The 15,263-nt window shown below is 44.4% G+C and overlaps 1 protein-coding gene across 7 annotated transcripts in view; it reads left to right on the plus strand.

The window, feature by feature from the left end:
* The window catches only part of PKM (pyruvate kinase M1/2), a 106,068-nt gene extending 98,321 nt beyond the window's left edge, over positions 1–7,747 (plus strand). For all 7 annotated transcript variants that reach the window (XR_014978796.1, XM_085643952.1, XM_085643954.1 and 4 more), the window contains exons 10-11: positions 4,910–5,091; positions 6,693–7,747. Coding sequence is in view for 6 of the 7 variants with exons in the window: in XM_085643952.1 (XP_085500078.1) it covers positions 4,910–5,091; positions 6,693–6,799 (289 nt within the window). In the remaining variant the exon portion in view is untranslated. The remainder of the gene's footprint in view (positions 1–4,909; positions 5,092–6,692) is intronic.
* Positions 7,748–15,263: the final 7,516 nt, after the last annotated feature.

Here is a 15,263-nt window from a genome sequence, read left to right on the forward strand (position 1 = left end):
AAGGCTTCGGTCACTCCTTCACCTCCGGGCCTAGGCAAGACAAGACACTGCTTCACACACCCCACCTACGGGCCCGGTGAAGAAGCCAAGTAAGCCTTCGTCGGCTCGAGCCAGCCTACCAGCGGAGCCGAGGAACACACTTCAGCACCGAAAAAGAAACCTGCCTCCACCCCGACACCGAGCTCCACACCGAAGCCCTCTGGGTCGTAACCCAGCTCTTCGGCACCGACCAAACCACACAAGGGCACCGACACTTCCAAGCCGAAGCACATCTCTGCGCCGACCATGAGGCCGGAAGGTCCCAAGCCGGGTTCTAAGCAACAAACCGGCACAGAAAAACCTAAAAATAAATCTGCCCTGCCGCCGACGGACCAAATTACCTCACCAGAGCTATTTACACCGGATCCCTTGCAAAAAAACTCACCAAGGATCCAAAAACTGGACATTTGACACTCACTATCAAAGACATTTGGAGAAGCCTCCTCCACCTCCAAAGAGGAAGGACTCTGCATTCAGAATACCTTCCCCCTCCTCCCCCCTCCACCCTCACCTCATCGTTCTCCTACCCCGTCTCCAGACGATGATGATCAGGGTGACGCATATCCTGATTCGGGGGATGTGCCACAGGACCCCACCCCTACAGGATCCCCAGATCCATGGGACGATTACAATATTCCAGATATCCTCAACGTCCCACAAGACTATCTTTACCCTGCTAGACCATCTCTACCAGAAGATTCATTAGGGTTCAACCATCTTCTGCAAAGGGCGGCACATTATCACGGGGTGGACTTGTATACCGACCCCGTGGAGGAAGATTTCCTCCTAGACACATTTGATACCTCACATAGGTCCACCTCCATACTGCCCATGCTCAAAGGGGTGGTAAAGCATGCGGCAGAAGTTTTAAGGACACAGTTAGAGCCAGGGTCATTAACCCACGTATTGAAGAAAAATACAAACCTGCTCCCTCAGATCCCTCTTACATCAGAGGACCAGCGCCACTAGATTCCTTAGTAGTATCTACGGCACGTAAAAGGGCAAATTCACAAGCGTCGGGTGATGCATCTAGTAGTTTTGATTCCTTGTCAGGTGGAGGTGCATCAGGCAAACGCGCAGCATCCCAGGCGGCCAACGTATGGCGTATAGCAAACACTCGGGCATTGCTGGCCAGATATGATGGGGCTCATTATGACGAATTGGAAAGCATAATGCACCATCTCCCTGAAATATAAAGCTAGGGTAAAATAATCGCGAATACCTCCATACGTTGTGCCCTAGATGCAGCAGACACAGCCTCCAGAGCCATCAACACCAGCGTCCTTCTCCGTCGCCATGCTTGGTTAAGAGTGGTTTTAAACCAGAAGTACAAGCCTCCATCCTTAACCATCCCTTTGACCAAGAACATCTATTTGGGCCAAATGTGGATGAGTCCTAAGAAAAAATGACAAAAGACATGGATACTGCAAAATCCATGGGGGCCTTAGTCTCACCAGCCCAGACGCTCCTTTCGCCGCTCCTCCTTTCGGAGTACATCCAGAGGCTACTCCTCAGACAGTGTCCACATCATACAAATCCCCTACTCAGACCACCTTTACAAAAGATGAACAAAGAGGTGGCTACAGGGGTAACAACAAGGGCAGAGGCAAAACAACGCCCGTTCTGCCACACCTCTTACCCAATGACGAATTCCCCCCCCCCCCCCCCGACCATTCCACTCCAGACTCAAAAATTTCCTTCATATCTGGGAGACCATCACCTCAGAAAAAGGGGTGACCCAAATAATTCGGTCAGGCTACTGCCTAGAACTAACATCTACCCCCCCGTCCCCCCCCCCCCCCCCCCACCCAAAACATTCTAGGCAACGCCTAATGTCACAAGAACAGTCAAAATTACTAGAGCAGGAGGGAATATCCCTCCTACAAAAACAGGCAATAGAACACGTTCCTCTCAATCAACAAAATATGGGGGTCTACTCCCTATATTTTCTCATACCAAAAAGGGACGAGACTCTACAACCTATTCTAGATCTCCTCCCCCTAAACACATACACTGACCATTTTCATATGGTAACACTTCAGCAGGTACTTCAGCTCCTATCCCAAAACTACTTCCTCACCACTCTGGAATTGAAAGACGCATACTTCCACATTCCAGTGCACCAGGCTCACAAAGTACCTCAGATTTGTAGTCGACGGACACTACCAGTGCTCCCGTTCGGAGTCACAACAGCACCACGGGTTTTCACCAAGTCCCTGGCAGTAGTGGCGGCACACTTGAGAAGACCGCACATTCACATCTTCCCATACCTAGACGATTGGCTGATAAAAGCCACTTCATACAATCGGTGTGTACAACACACCTCCACCACAATCTAACTACTGCACCAACTAGGCTTCACGGTGAACCACCGAAAGTCACAGCTACAACCATTCCACATAAAACAATACCTCGGTGCCACCATAGACACCTCAAGTGATAGCCTACCTCAATCCGGCCAACACCATCAATCCCCTGGACGGGTCAATTCAACACATCCTAGGCTACTTACTCCACCTACAAAGGTGTAATCTAACCTATACGTCCATTCGACTACACCTCGCAGCAATTGCAGCTTACTTACAAAACAGGCAACATCTTTCACTCTTTAGAGTACCTGCCATTAAAGCCTTCATGGAAGGCCTAAAAAGAATAATTCCCCCAGAGTACCACCCTCACCTGTGGAAATTAAATATTATTCTCACAAGATTAATGGGGCCTGCAGTCGAACCTGTACACAAATGCGAACTACAATTCCTAACCGCTTTCCTTGTAGCCATCCCTTCCCTCAGAAGGGTCAGTGAGATATAAGCACTTACCATACAAGAACCTTTTCTTCAGATGCACCAAAACAAGGCTCTCCGTACCAACCCAAAATTCCTACCTAAAGTCATTTCACCTTTTCACCTAAACCAATCTGTAGAACTACCAGTATTTTTGTCGCAACCACACAGTTGCAGAAAGGGCTCTGCACACACTAAATGTCAAACGAGCCTTACTCTAATATATCGAGAGAACACAACCTTTCCGCAAGATCAAACAACTGTTTGTCTCTTTCTCTCCACCACACAAGGGCAACCCCATCTCAAAATCAGGGATAGCTAGGTGGATTGTAAAATGCATTCAGATTTGCTACCACAAAGCAAAACGAACGCTATCTGTTCCCCCTAAAGCCCATTCTACACGAAAGATAGGGGCTTCCATGGCATTTTTAGGGAACATCCCATTAGATATCTGCAAAGCAGCTACATGGTCAACACCGCACACTTTCACTAAACACTATTGTGTAGATGTGCAAACTAAGCAACAAGCTAGTGTGGGCCAGGCTGTACTCAAAACATTATTTCAAACCACTGCAACAGATACCAGTGGTCTCCGCTAAGGTTGGGAACTGCTATATAGTCTATGCAAAAGTGTGTAATCTGCAGCTCATATGCCTCGAACAGAATATGCTACTTACCAGTATGCATCTGTTCTTGGCATGTTAAGCTGCAGATCTACACACGCCCACCTGCCTCCCCGACTACCTCTATCTGTTCAGTTTATCTTATTTAGATACACACATGGGTTTCTTCACTGTTATTACTACGCTCCATCTTTCCCTGCTGGTGAAAAACAATCTGAGGATGGAGCCGAAGCCCATGCGCAATACCATCCAAAGGAGGAGTCACCAACCTCGTGATTTCCAAAGACTTTCCAAGAGGAAAACCAAACTGCAAACATCCGGGCCCAACACCAGATGGCGATCTATGCAAAAGTGTGTAGATCTGCAGCTCTACATGCCAAGAACAGATGCATACTGGTAAGTAGCATATCCCTTACACAATCAGATATAGGAATAACACTGATTAGGCAGTAATATCCAATGTTAAGGAAAATCACATATCTGGCTGCTGAGCAGGGAAGAAAGTAAGTCCTTTTCCTCTGTCGGAGATATAGGACTGACTATGGTTATGTTAAATGGTCACAAAGAAATTGTAGTCTTTGAATAAAGGTATTTTTTTTTGGCTGCTGAGCAAAATGGAAGAGATGAGCAAGATTTGAGCCTCTGGTTCCTGACAGAATCTCTCCATTTCCTAAGGTATATAGATTGTCTATTCGACCTGGCATACCATGCTTCCCACTGACACTTTCTGCATTTTATAACCCACTCATCAAATCTGGGAAGGAGCGCGGATTTCTGGTATGTTGTGATTAAATGATAGTCTTCATCGCAATGCTAATTGCTTTAAGTTCACTGGCTGCTGTTCTAGATGCAGAGAATCAATCCACCCGCTCTTGGGGAGGGGGGGGGGGGCGAGAGGGGGAGGACTAACTGCCTTTTGAGCTGTCATGCTAACAGACTGATATTGCACCCCAAAATGTCTTTTGGGTTCCACATGATTAAAGTGTAGCCAGTCCCCTTGCAGAGTACACTTAGGCCAGCCTCCAGTATAATATGAAGTGCCTTATCTAACAAAAGATGGCAACAAATGGGGACTTTTCCCACCTACTCTAAGGCTCGTTCAGATCCTCTTGCCCTGATCAAGTGATTATCTTGCTTCTCTATCGTGGAACTTTATTCATAAACTATGATCTCCAGAGTGTTGGCTCACAGTAAACGCAACAAATATTAGTCTAAAGCAACCAATTTATGCGTGTGTATTTGTGAAGCGCAAATTTAGCAGTGAAGCATTGAAATGTTGAACATTTGGTGGAAGTCAAGACAATACAGCACAGAAGTAATTTGTGTTTAAAAAGATGTTTTAAGCACTTAATCATCCTTACTTGTGTTTCATGCTTAGATTAAGACTTCCTGGAAACTTCAGAAAAACCAAAAACTAGAGCAAACATTTTAGAGGCTGCTGTTTATCCCTTTTCTCTCCTTCAGGTCTGCTCACTTGTTGTCCAGATATCGGCCACGTGCTCCTATTATTGCAGTTACACGTAATGGGCAGACAGCTCGACAGGCACATCTGTACCGTGGTGTCTTTCCTGTCCTGTACAAGGAGCCTGTTGATGAGGCCTGGGCAGAGGATGTCGATCGTCGGGTGAACTTTGCCTTGGATATTGGTAAGTTATGCATTCTCGGTGACAGTATTTTTACTGTAAAGTGTTGCAATCAAGACTATCTAGTTACCTTTACATCCAGATGCTGGATGCAGCAAGAGTTAACTAAACAGTTAAAGGTAGTGGGTAGGATTCAAGCAAATGTTGCATGTTTTATGATCATTTCTATGCATGCATTGCACCTTTTGTCATTGACTTACTAACCTCTGACAATTTAATGATCTTTGCACTATTTATTTAGGGTACAGTATTTGTGTAAACAGTTACATATCCTGCACTATGCAGTTTATGTAGTGCAACTATCATGAACACCTTTTAGCTTTAGAGAATGCACTGGATCTGACATCACTGAACATAGTTTAGCGGTAGGAGTTCAGTTCTATGACTGACAGCTGAAAATATAATGCTGGCATGCATCTTATTTGCCAGCCCTCGGAGAAAGTTTGTTGGATAGATCTTTTGCTAAGATGTAGCTTGAGTGGTTGTGGCTGCTTCTACTGTTCTAATTTGCTTGTGGTGGAAAGCTAATGCTGTTTTAAATATAAATTTTTGGGGTAAATATTTTTTTAGTTTTGCATAATAAACTAACTCATGAAGTCTTCACGCATATTGCGGTAACATGAAGCAGAAGAATCCATACATTTAAGCACGAGTGCACTGGTCAAGACATCTGTGTTTGTTCCTGGGTATATAGATCCGTCCTGTATAAGTACTGACTGCTTATGGTCTGCTGCAGCAGATGCCATTCTAATGTAACAGGGTCTGAGTGGGTGGGGTCAGGCACATTCAGTTTTAGTGGTGATTTTTCAGGCTGGATGGTGCTTGGCGTGGGAATATTCAGACCGGTGCCCTGGCATGTCTTAACGTGTAGGGGCGGACTGAGGAGCGCAGAGGGCGGGCATTGATCCGGGAGGTGTTCACTGCCTGGGTGGGTAGCATCTGGTGCATTGATGGGGACAAGTCATTCTCTGCCACCTGGTGGTAACATTGGCATAGAATTGCCCCCTGGGGGTGGGGGGGGAATGGGTTGCTGGGGTAGCTGACGGGCCTCTTCATATTGAAGGGCATCCTCCGCTGCCGCACCTTTCGCATCAACCCTCTCCACGCCTTTACCTGGGGACCTGTTGGGGAATGCCAGTGGAGTGTAAGCATGCATTTGGCACGCAGCAGGGCCACAGCTGCAAAACTGCTACGTATTTTCTGTCGGTTGGAGCTGTGCTGCCAGAAAGTATCCCTCGAAGAATGGGCCCCCCACCTCCCCAAGCCTCCTCGGTCCATTGGCAGATGGCATTTGGCAAGAGCGACTCGCTGTGTGGCCCTCACACAATACTGCAGTTACTTTATGGGGTCACCAGAGGGTTTCCTGCATGGGGAAAGAGTCCTTGCTGTGCTCTGGAAATATAACTTCTGCCCATTGGTATGTTAAATTTGGTTGTTAAATTTGGTTCTTTTATGTTGACTATCTTTCTTAAACCACCACCAGCAGAAAATCTTCTAAAAGTTTGTAATTCATTTAAACTACCACGATTTGTATCTGGCTGGTCTCTTCTCTTTGGATTATGATTAAACTTCTTTTTTTTTTCTTTTTTTTTCTTTCTTTACAGGCAAGGCTCGAGGTTTCTTTAAGTCTGGTGATGTGGTCATCGTGTTGACAGGCTGGCGTCCAGGTTCTGGTTACACAAACACCATGCGTGTGGTACCAGTCCCTTAAAGATCAACAAGCTGCTGAACTCCGCCCGTGCCCTCACTTGCATTAGCCTAGAACTGCTTGCTGTGCTCTTGCGTCACATTTGTAGATTGGTTGTTGAATAATGGGTATCTTGGGAACAAACAAAGGAAAAGCCTTCATGAATCTGCTTAGGGTTGGGGAGTGACTCGTCCACATGTTTACCTCTGAGAATTAGTTTGCGCTTTCTGCCCAATTTCCCCCCCACATTGACTACTGCTGACTGTTACAGCACCATGGTCTGCTCTAAAATCCTCCGTGCTATTGAGCATTATCTTGGTACCTGTATTCTGCCCCTAGGCCAATGAACAGAGGGTTATCTCTGATCTCTTGTTCCAAAGACTCCAAGCCTACTCTGTTTATAGTTGTATTTATGGTGATGAATGGCAGGTGCATTTTAGCACTTGTAGAGTGAATGTGTTGGACATTAATGCACTTATTTAATCCCTGGATACCCCCTAGCACCGGTCAATGCTTCTGACCCACTCTATGCACAAATGCATAGTGGCCTGCTGCTTTGTAGTCCTCTCCACTACTGTGTAGAGGATCCAAGATTGCAGTGATTAACTACAGAGAATGAATTCATTAGTCTGTCTCCTTTCACATGTGCCAGCATTGCTGTTGCCCAGTCTTAAACCTGCTTTGATCTTCCCACTGTAGGTGTCCATGGCTTCTTGTAAGATTAGGACTGCCTGGTACATCCTGCAGAGTTCATGATCTTAATCTTGGGTTTGTCTCATGCATCCTCTGTACTAGCACTCCCACCATCTTGGCAGCTTCAGAGCTGCATGCACTCCCAGCAGTGTAGGGTTTGTGTGAGATGTTAGTCCACGTGTGCTCTGGTGATCACTCCTGACAAATGTTATGTTTACTGTGGTGGGATTTCCCACTTGTAGAGCGCAATGTTGTACTGCATTAAAGATCTTAAGCGCACTCCACCTAACTCTTTGTGGTTTCTCAATCAAAAGATCATCACTTGAAACATATTGTGGTAATAAAGGTCATTAACGAGCAATTGTTTGGCAAAGAAATGAATGGTTCTACATCTTGGGACTCTACACTCAATAGCCCTTACTGTATATTGAAGGATCTTAAGTTGAGGACTTCAGCCATTTTAAAGTGATGGCTCCAAAGAATCAAGAGAAGCAAAGGTGGGCATTATAAGTCATGGTGCAGGGCAGAAGGACAGTAATAGAATACAGATTCTCTGATGAATCAGACAGCCTGGCACATGAGGAAACTATCTAGGATTTTGATAGCGTGTATACCACTCACTTAAACGTAGGTAACCGATGATGGTACGAAAACTTATTACGTGGCTGAAAGCCTTGGTTAACCATCCCTCAGCTGCTGAAAACATTTGCTCCAGCAAAGTAAAAGCTAAGCACTCTGTCAAAAATACCAAATATGGAAAACGTCTGAACCATTTGGCTTGGCATTGATAAAAGGACGTATGGGTTGCAAATAGAGGAGTTGTGCTTTATCCTAGAAACTCTAATCGTCACAGCAAAATAATTATCTCCCATTGCTGCCTAGTGTATTACAACTGGGGAAAGGTGGCAGTTAAAGAATGTGCCTCATGCAACCTAGTAACAACTATCCATCCTTGGATTCAGTAGATGCAGCCATGCCATTCTGTGTTCAGAATTCCTGTGCCCAAAAACCATGGTACACCAAATTTACATATGCAAATCAGCACTGGAAGATCAAAGCCATACTAAAATCAGTGTTATCCAGTATTAGGGAATCTTTCATAGATTCACATGTCTGAATCATTCCCAGTCGTCGGGATGCGAGTCCCCGGTACGTAAGTAATGTGTCACTAAACGTAGAGAGGCCTAAGGCCTCACATTAGTAACATATATCTTGGTCTTTTTGTAATAAGGACCAAACTCTTAGAGCAACCAATCCGCTATCACCACCCTCTGGTACCTTCCAGGAAGGAGCTCTAGTCCCTCAGATTTTCTATATCACGTTGTACTAAGGGAGTCTCCACTGATCTCTGCTCAGGTTTTCCTTGTTCCTTGGAATCAAGTGATTATTTTTGTTTGAGTGTAATCTAATCTGTCTTCATGTCACAATCCTAAGAAAGGCCTTTTTAGGCCCTGTGGTACCTGCAACAAGAAGAGGTTGCATGTCGACGACCAGCATAAGGACTGCCTCTACTGTCTTTATCCAGACCTTTCACCTAAAGCCTGCAAGGTATGTTGTACCTTTTCTACTTGGACACTTAAAAGCCTTCCCTCACGGTTTCTAACTTGGCTGCAGAGGCTTAAGGACAGAGACCCCTTGTCCTCTGGAGAGTGAGCTCATCCCAATCCTCAAACTCTCCAAAAAAGGCCCAGATGTCGCCAGGTCTGTCTTCACAGCACCCTCAAAATAAATCACCAAGTCTTCAGAGGCTTCAAAACCTACGGATTTACCAACCAGGGAGTCTCCTTCCCTTCAAGGTTCACAGAAACCAGCTTCTAGCCCTCCGACTCTTCTGCCGAGGGTGATACACACTTTTAAAGACTTCTTCAACCCAGTCGACTACCATCTCGTCGACGGTGGCCTCTACGACCAGATTTAATTGTACAGCTATAGGAGTGACTTCAACAGTTTCTACAATCTCCGCCTCGTTGGCATCCATCTCGTCGACTACTACGTCGTAGTCGATGGCACATACCCCTTTGTCCACAATGATCAAAAAATCGTCAGATAGCATCGGCAACTGTTGACTACATCGACAGCCTAATCGGCGCCAGAACCAATTGTGTCCACTGATTATTCTTCATCGACAACGAATATACTGACTGCCTCGTCGACGACACCTAAATCAAAGGTGTAAGGTACATATTTTCAAAAGAAATTTGCAAATAAAAGGCTGACTCCTTCCCTTACATCACCCAGCAGGGTCCAATCATTACATCCATCTCCTTTTAGGCAAGGATTAAGATTCGGACGAGGACGGCATGTTCAGGGCTGCAAGAAGTCCCTCTGAACTTGATGTCAAATACCAGGAGGATTCTGACTATGTCTAACAAGATATGGGTGAACAGGCATATTATCAGGATGAATGCCATCAACAGCCACAGATGGTTTGTCTTCATCCCAGGTCTCCGACCTCCAATTTATGATTTCGGAATACAAAGAGGTTCCCTACCTCTGCTCGGGATCAAGGCATCAAAATAATGCAAAATCCTTCTATGGTTCCCACAGTCTTGCCAAGACTGGACAAAAAATACAGAGCTCCAGAGAACGCTCCAGCCTGCCTTTATAGGCCATCCCTAGCCTGATTCAGTTATTATTCAAGCGGCTCAGCAAAGGTCAAAACCTTTCTGCCCCACTTTCAGCTCCTCTGGATAAAGAAGGCAGAAGCCTAGACAATATTGGAAAGCGTTTTTCTTCTATGTCAGCGTTAACGGTGCAAGCGTCAAATTCTTTAGCGTTATTGGGGTGCTACAACAGGCAGATGTGGTCAGACATTGCACCCTACTTAGAGACCCTGCTGCAAGAGTCTAAAGAGGAGGTAAAGAAAATATTAGAGGGCGAAAGATCGATTTTAGAAATTTTCGATTGTGCAATGGACATCGCATCTACTGGTTTCTGCCTACTGTCTGGGGCGGCTGTCCTACGACGCCAGGGTTGGCTTAAGGCAACATTCTGGCCTGAAATCCAGACCAAAATTATGGACATGACCTATGATGGTCCACTCCTTTTTGGCACTCCGATTTGAGGAAGCCCTTCAAGGGATCAAGAAGGATACAGACACAGCCAGAGCTTTGGGTACCCTTCAATATAAAAGCGCCCCTTTTCGAGGCTCTAGGGGTAGAGGGCAATATTCCAATGGAGGTTACCAGCAATATGGGGCTTCCTACTCCTCCAACCATATAGGCCACAATTTCAACAGAGGCAACAGACGCAGACTTCGCGGAAAGGCCGGATGACAGAAGGATTCCACCTGACGCCAATGACTTCTCTACCGCCAATCTCCGTTTCCCCTCCGCCTTCCAAAGTAGGAGGAAGAATATATCCCACTTTCTACAGAATTGGAAACCAATAACAGACCGTTGGGTTCTCCAACTAGTACAATTTGGTCACTTGCTGGAGTTTGTAAACTCCGCCACAAACACCACCTCAGTCTATGGTTCACATGCATTTACACCTTTTTACTTATGGAAATATCAGCAATGATCCAGAAAGGAGCTATAGAACTGTTTCCTATTCGTCAAAGAGGAAAAGGTTTTTACTCCCAGTTTTTCTTGGTATGCAAAAAGAAGAAATGGAGACCAATACTAGATTTGAGTAGTCTAAACATTCTTAAAGATACAATCGTTTTGCATGGTCACCATTCAAAAAGATACAATCGTTTTGCATGGTCACCATTCAAGAAGTCCTGCAACTTCTCAATGCAAACGACTACATGGTATCCTTGGATCTCCAAGATGCCTACTTTCATATCCCTATCCACAGAAGGCACAAAGTTTGAGATTCGCTTTGGCTGGTAGGCATTACCAGTTCTGGGTCCTGCCCTTCGGACTCCAGTCAGCCCCACACGTCTTCACAAAATGCCTCTCCAGTGGCTACATACTTCAGACCGCAACATCGCCAAGTCTTATCTCGACGACTGGCTCGTCAAGGCACCCTCTCTCGACCGTGCGAGGATCTTCCAGAGCCGGTCTACAGCTTTTCAAACAATTGGGTCTTACCCTCAACCCAGACAAATCAGTCCTACAGCCTTCCCAACGAATAACCTTTCTGGGAGCTGTCCTGGATACATACCAGAAAAAAGCGTTCCAGTAACAGGAGCGACAGCGAACTTCTACAATTAGCAGAGCGCATAAGGAAAGTCTTTCAGTGCGCCTATTCATATCCCTCCTTGGAATGAAGTCATCCTGCATTCTTCTGGTTCCCTACTGTCTCCTCCGTATGTGTCCTCATGGAGTCTCTCCACTGAAAGGGTTCAAGTCGATGGATCCTTCGACATCATACAGGTGACCCCTCAGATGGTCGTTGCTTGTCACTGGTGGACCCTTCCACAGAATCTCTCTAGGCCTACCTTTCTTAACTCTAGCCTCTCCCAAGTGATAACGGATGCATCTCTAGAGGGTTGGGGAGCCTTCCTCCAAGAGCTTCAGATCAGCGGAAAATGGTCATCTTCTGACCGGAAACTACACATAAACCTCCTGGAGCGGAGAGCAGTTTATCTAGGCCTCCTGGCGTTCTTACCCAGGATCAAAGGTTCTCTAGTGCTAGTCAGGACGGGCAATACTACGACGATGCACTACCTGAACAAGCAGGGAGGAACTTGTTCACTACCACGAGTCTCAAAATCTGGAACAGGTTGATTCAGCACAATTTCCCTGTGAGTTGAGTATGTTCCAGGAAAAGACAATGCACTGGCAGATTTACTAAGCAGGCTGCAGACATGCCACAAGTGAGAATTTAGCCAGCATACTCAACGGCATATTCTCTCAATGGCGCACACCTCTGTTGGATCTGTTTGCCACCCAGCACAACGCCAAATGCCAACACTTCACAAGCTGGCATCCCCAACGGGGATCTCTGGGGAATGTAATAGCATGGTTCGACATATTTGCCTACGCCTTTCCACCGATTCCCAGGGTCCTCAGGAAAATGAAGGCCGAGCCCTGCATACTAATCCTAATAGCAAAAGTCAAGAGAAGAATTCCCCTATTTGGCACGTCATCAGGTGAACTCAAAGATTCTTACTCACAACAAGACATTCACTCACCAGAACAAGCACCTTTGTCTTAACCACATGTGGACTCGTAATTAAAAATTTCTATATTTTATTAGAAACAATGACATGATAAAACATTTCTTTATAGCAATCACAAGACAGTTAAATCTGCGCCCAATGTTATAATTGTTGGACAGTTAACAAATAAAGAATTTACAATAAACATACAGTAAAAATATATTAAACCAATTTTATCCTAAGGATCATTTGTAAACACTGGGAGAACACAAGTAAGAAAGATGTTTTCTAATCAAAAAACAAAGGAAGACAAATGATCTAGATCAACTATTCTCATTGCACTAGATACTTAGTGTTTGCATTTTCCGGAGAACCGATGTCATTCCGATCTATAGTCTCCTTTTTTTTTTAAAAGTTGCGTCGACGCGTTTCGGTGGAAAACAGAAAATAGAAGACCACCTTCTTCAGGACAGTTAATTATGGTCTCCCACAATATAGAGAATCTAGACAAATCATAAAAATTGACATTAAAAACCAAAAAAGACATACATTTAGTATACCCATCTCTAATATACAATTTGTACAATTGTGATTTACATCTATACACGCCATACATGGGCGTCAACAATTTTATAAAAACCTTATATGGGTGTCCACAATTTAATAAAAATCCCTATACCAATTGCAGAACTCTAACAGGGGCAGCAGAGTCCATTATAGGAAAGAGGTGTAGTTCTCCTGGTGATTCATCAACCACAACCACACATGTACAGCCAATCTTTAACATAGCTATTCACAACACATCATCCATGCGCTCTTCTTATTTGAATAGAACAGCTAGGTTTCTATTAAGTGAGGGATATTACCTTCTATTCTAGCCAGTACATCCAAGCGGTAGGTACTTGTGGATTCCTTCCCTTACTTCTCTTTAACGGGAGTGCGATAAGTTCATAGGGTACATAAGGGAACACACCTCTTAATCTGAAAAAATAGAATCGGATATAATTATAGCCTCACCTTTAAGCCTACTAAAGGAGGATGAAATGCCCTCATATCTGTCTTGTTATATATACCTGCCATCCTATGTATCTGTTTTAAAGTGCGCTCATAGTATGAGGAAGGTGGGACCGGTTTAAACTGTAAGAAAAGTCCAAACATAAATATCATATGGACCAACTCCCAGCCCCAAAGAACAACATCGTATATAAGTTCCACTTACTAAAAATAGGGAACAATCCCGTCTAAAAAACGTCTCAAGGGTAAGGAAATACTCTATTCTTTTAAGAGCATATCCATCCTAAATATCCATACTTCATTAGCTGATGTATTTGGTTGGATCTCGATTCACAAGTATTCTCGAGACAAGGGGATTGTATGGGTTAAATCTCTTGTTGTTACAATCCTATGTCCATAATTCTCGATAAACTCAGCTATAGTATGCACATTTATTGACTATTTCTATCCTATTATGACTACTTCTATCCTGTTAGTGGCATGTGTAAATTAATTGTATTTAGTCCCAAAAATTACTGTTAAAACAAACACTGGCTGCTGTGCCACAAACAGTTGTGTACTTTTTACCATTTTTTGGCAAACTCAAAAAACCCTGAAACTGCATCTTAAATAGCTGCTAGTCAGCGGATTCCCAGAGGTAACACGAGAAAGCTAACTTCGCCCTAATCAAACTACACTCACCCCGTTGCAGAACGTGGAAATCTTGAAGCCTTGACCTGGTCCCCAATGAAGCGCGTCTCTAAATGAGCAACAGAGAGAGCTTTCTTATAACCCCTGCTCCTCGGGGCAGGGCATTCAATCAGCCTCAGCTGTGAAACATCTGAAAAATGACCGAGAATAGACCTAAACACGCGGCCATCTTTGACTACCAAAAGATAGCCACTGGTATATAAAAGAGTATAGACGGGGTGAGCTAACAGAAAATAAAACCCACCTACCGTCCTCTTTCTAAAGTACCAAATAGAGAGAACCGTTGGCATTATATTCAAACGCCGATACGATGCAACCTCGTGAAAAATCAAAACTAGGTCGATATTAGCCTGCAGAGAGCTATATAAACTGAGGTTTTCCAATGGCATACAAGGCGGCCATCTTAGAGTGAGCAAAAAAGGTACGTAGTCCAATCGTACCTATGTCAACACCCTCACTTTAAATAAGGGATTTTCACAGGTTGCGACAAGGTTATGTTCAAAACTAATTCCCAAACGGAGTAAAAAACGAATCAAAAAACCTTCTACTTGAAGAAAGGCAAGCAATTTATATATCGTTATTGCTAACCATTACTATCCTTCACACTTCATGCTGTGCGCACGAGTAAGGGCAAAAAAAGATTAAAGACCCGTTGTTTGCAAACGCAAACTCACTTCAACCGCATAAATAATGCCTAAAAACCCAAATTAGTGCAACAATGTATTCGAAAAGCCAGAATTCAGGATATACCGAAATCAATTAAGGGTATTACAGGTATGTATCAGAACAGTACGAGGCGAGTTCCTTTTTACAGAAAAATCTTGGAAAAAACTTTGAAAAAGAACTTCTTAGAGCAACATATATAGAACAGATTCTAGGCGCAATGACAGACCTTAATATTCGGAAGAACTCGTGAGGGAAGGAACCGTTATCTGATCAAACGATCCCATTCCTCCCTCGAGTTCAGACCATTTCTCACTGTATTCAAAAGTGAGATATACCATTGCTCTCTGATTTTTCTTTTTTGTTCCATATTGCCTC

This window comes from Triturus cristatus, chromosome 3_1, assembly GCF_964204655.1.
Source record: "Triturus cristatus chromosome 3_1, aTriCri1.1, whole genome shotgun sequence".
Classification (NCBI taxonomy): Eukaryota; Metazoa; Chordata; class Amphibia; order Caudata; family Salamandridae; genus Triturus; species Triturus cristatus.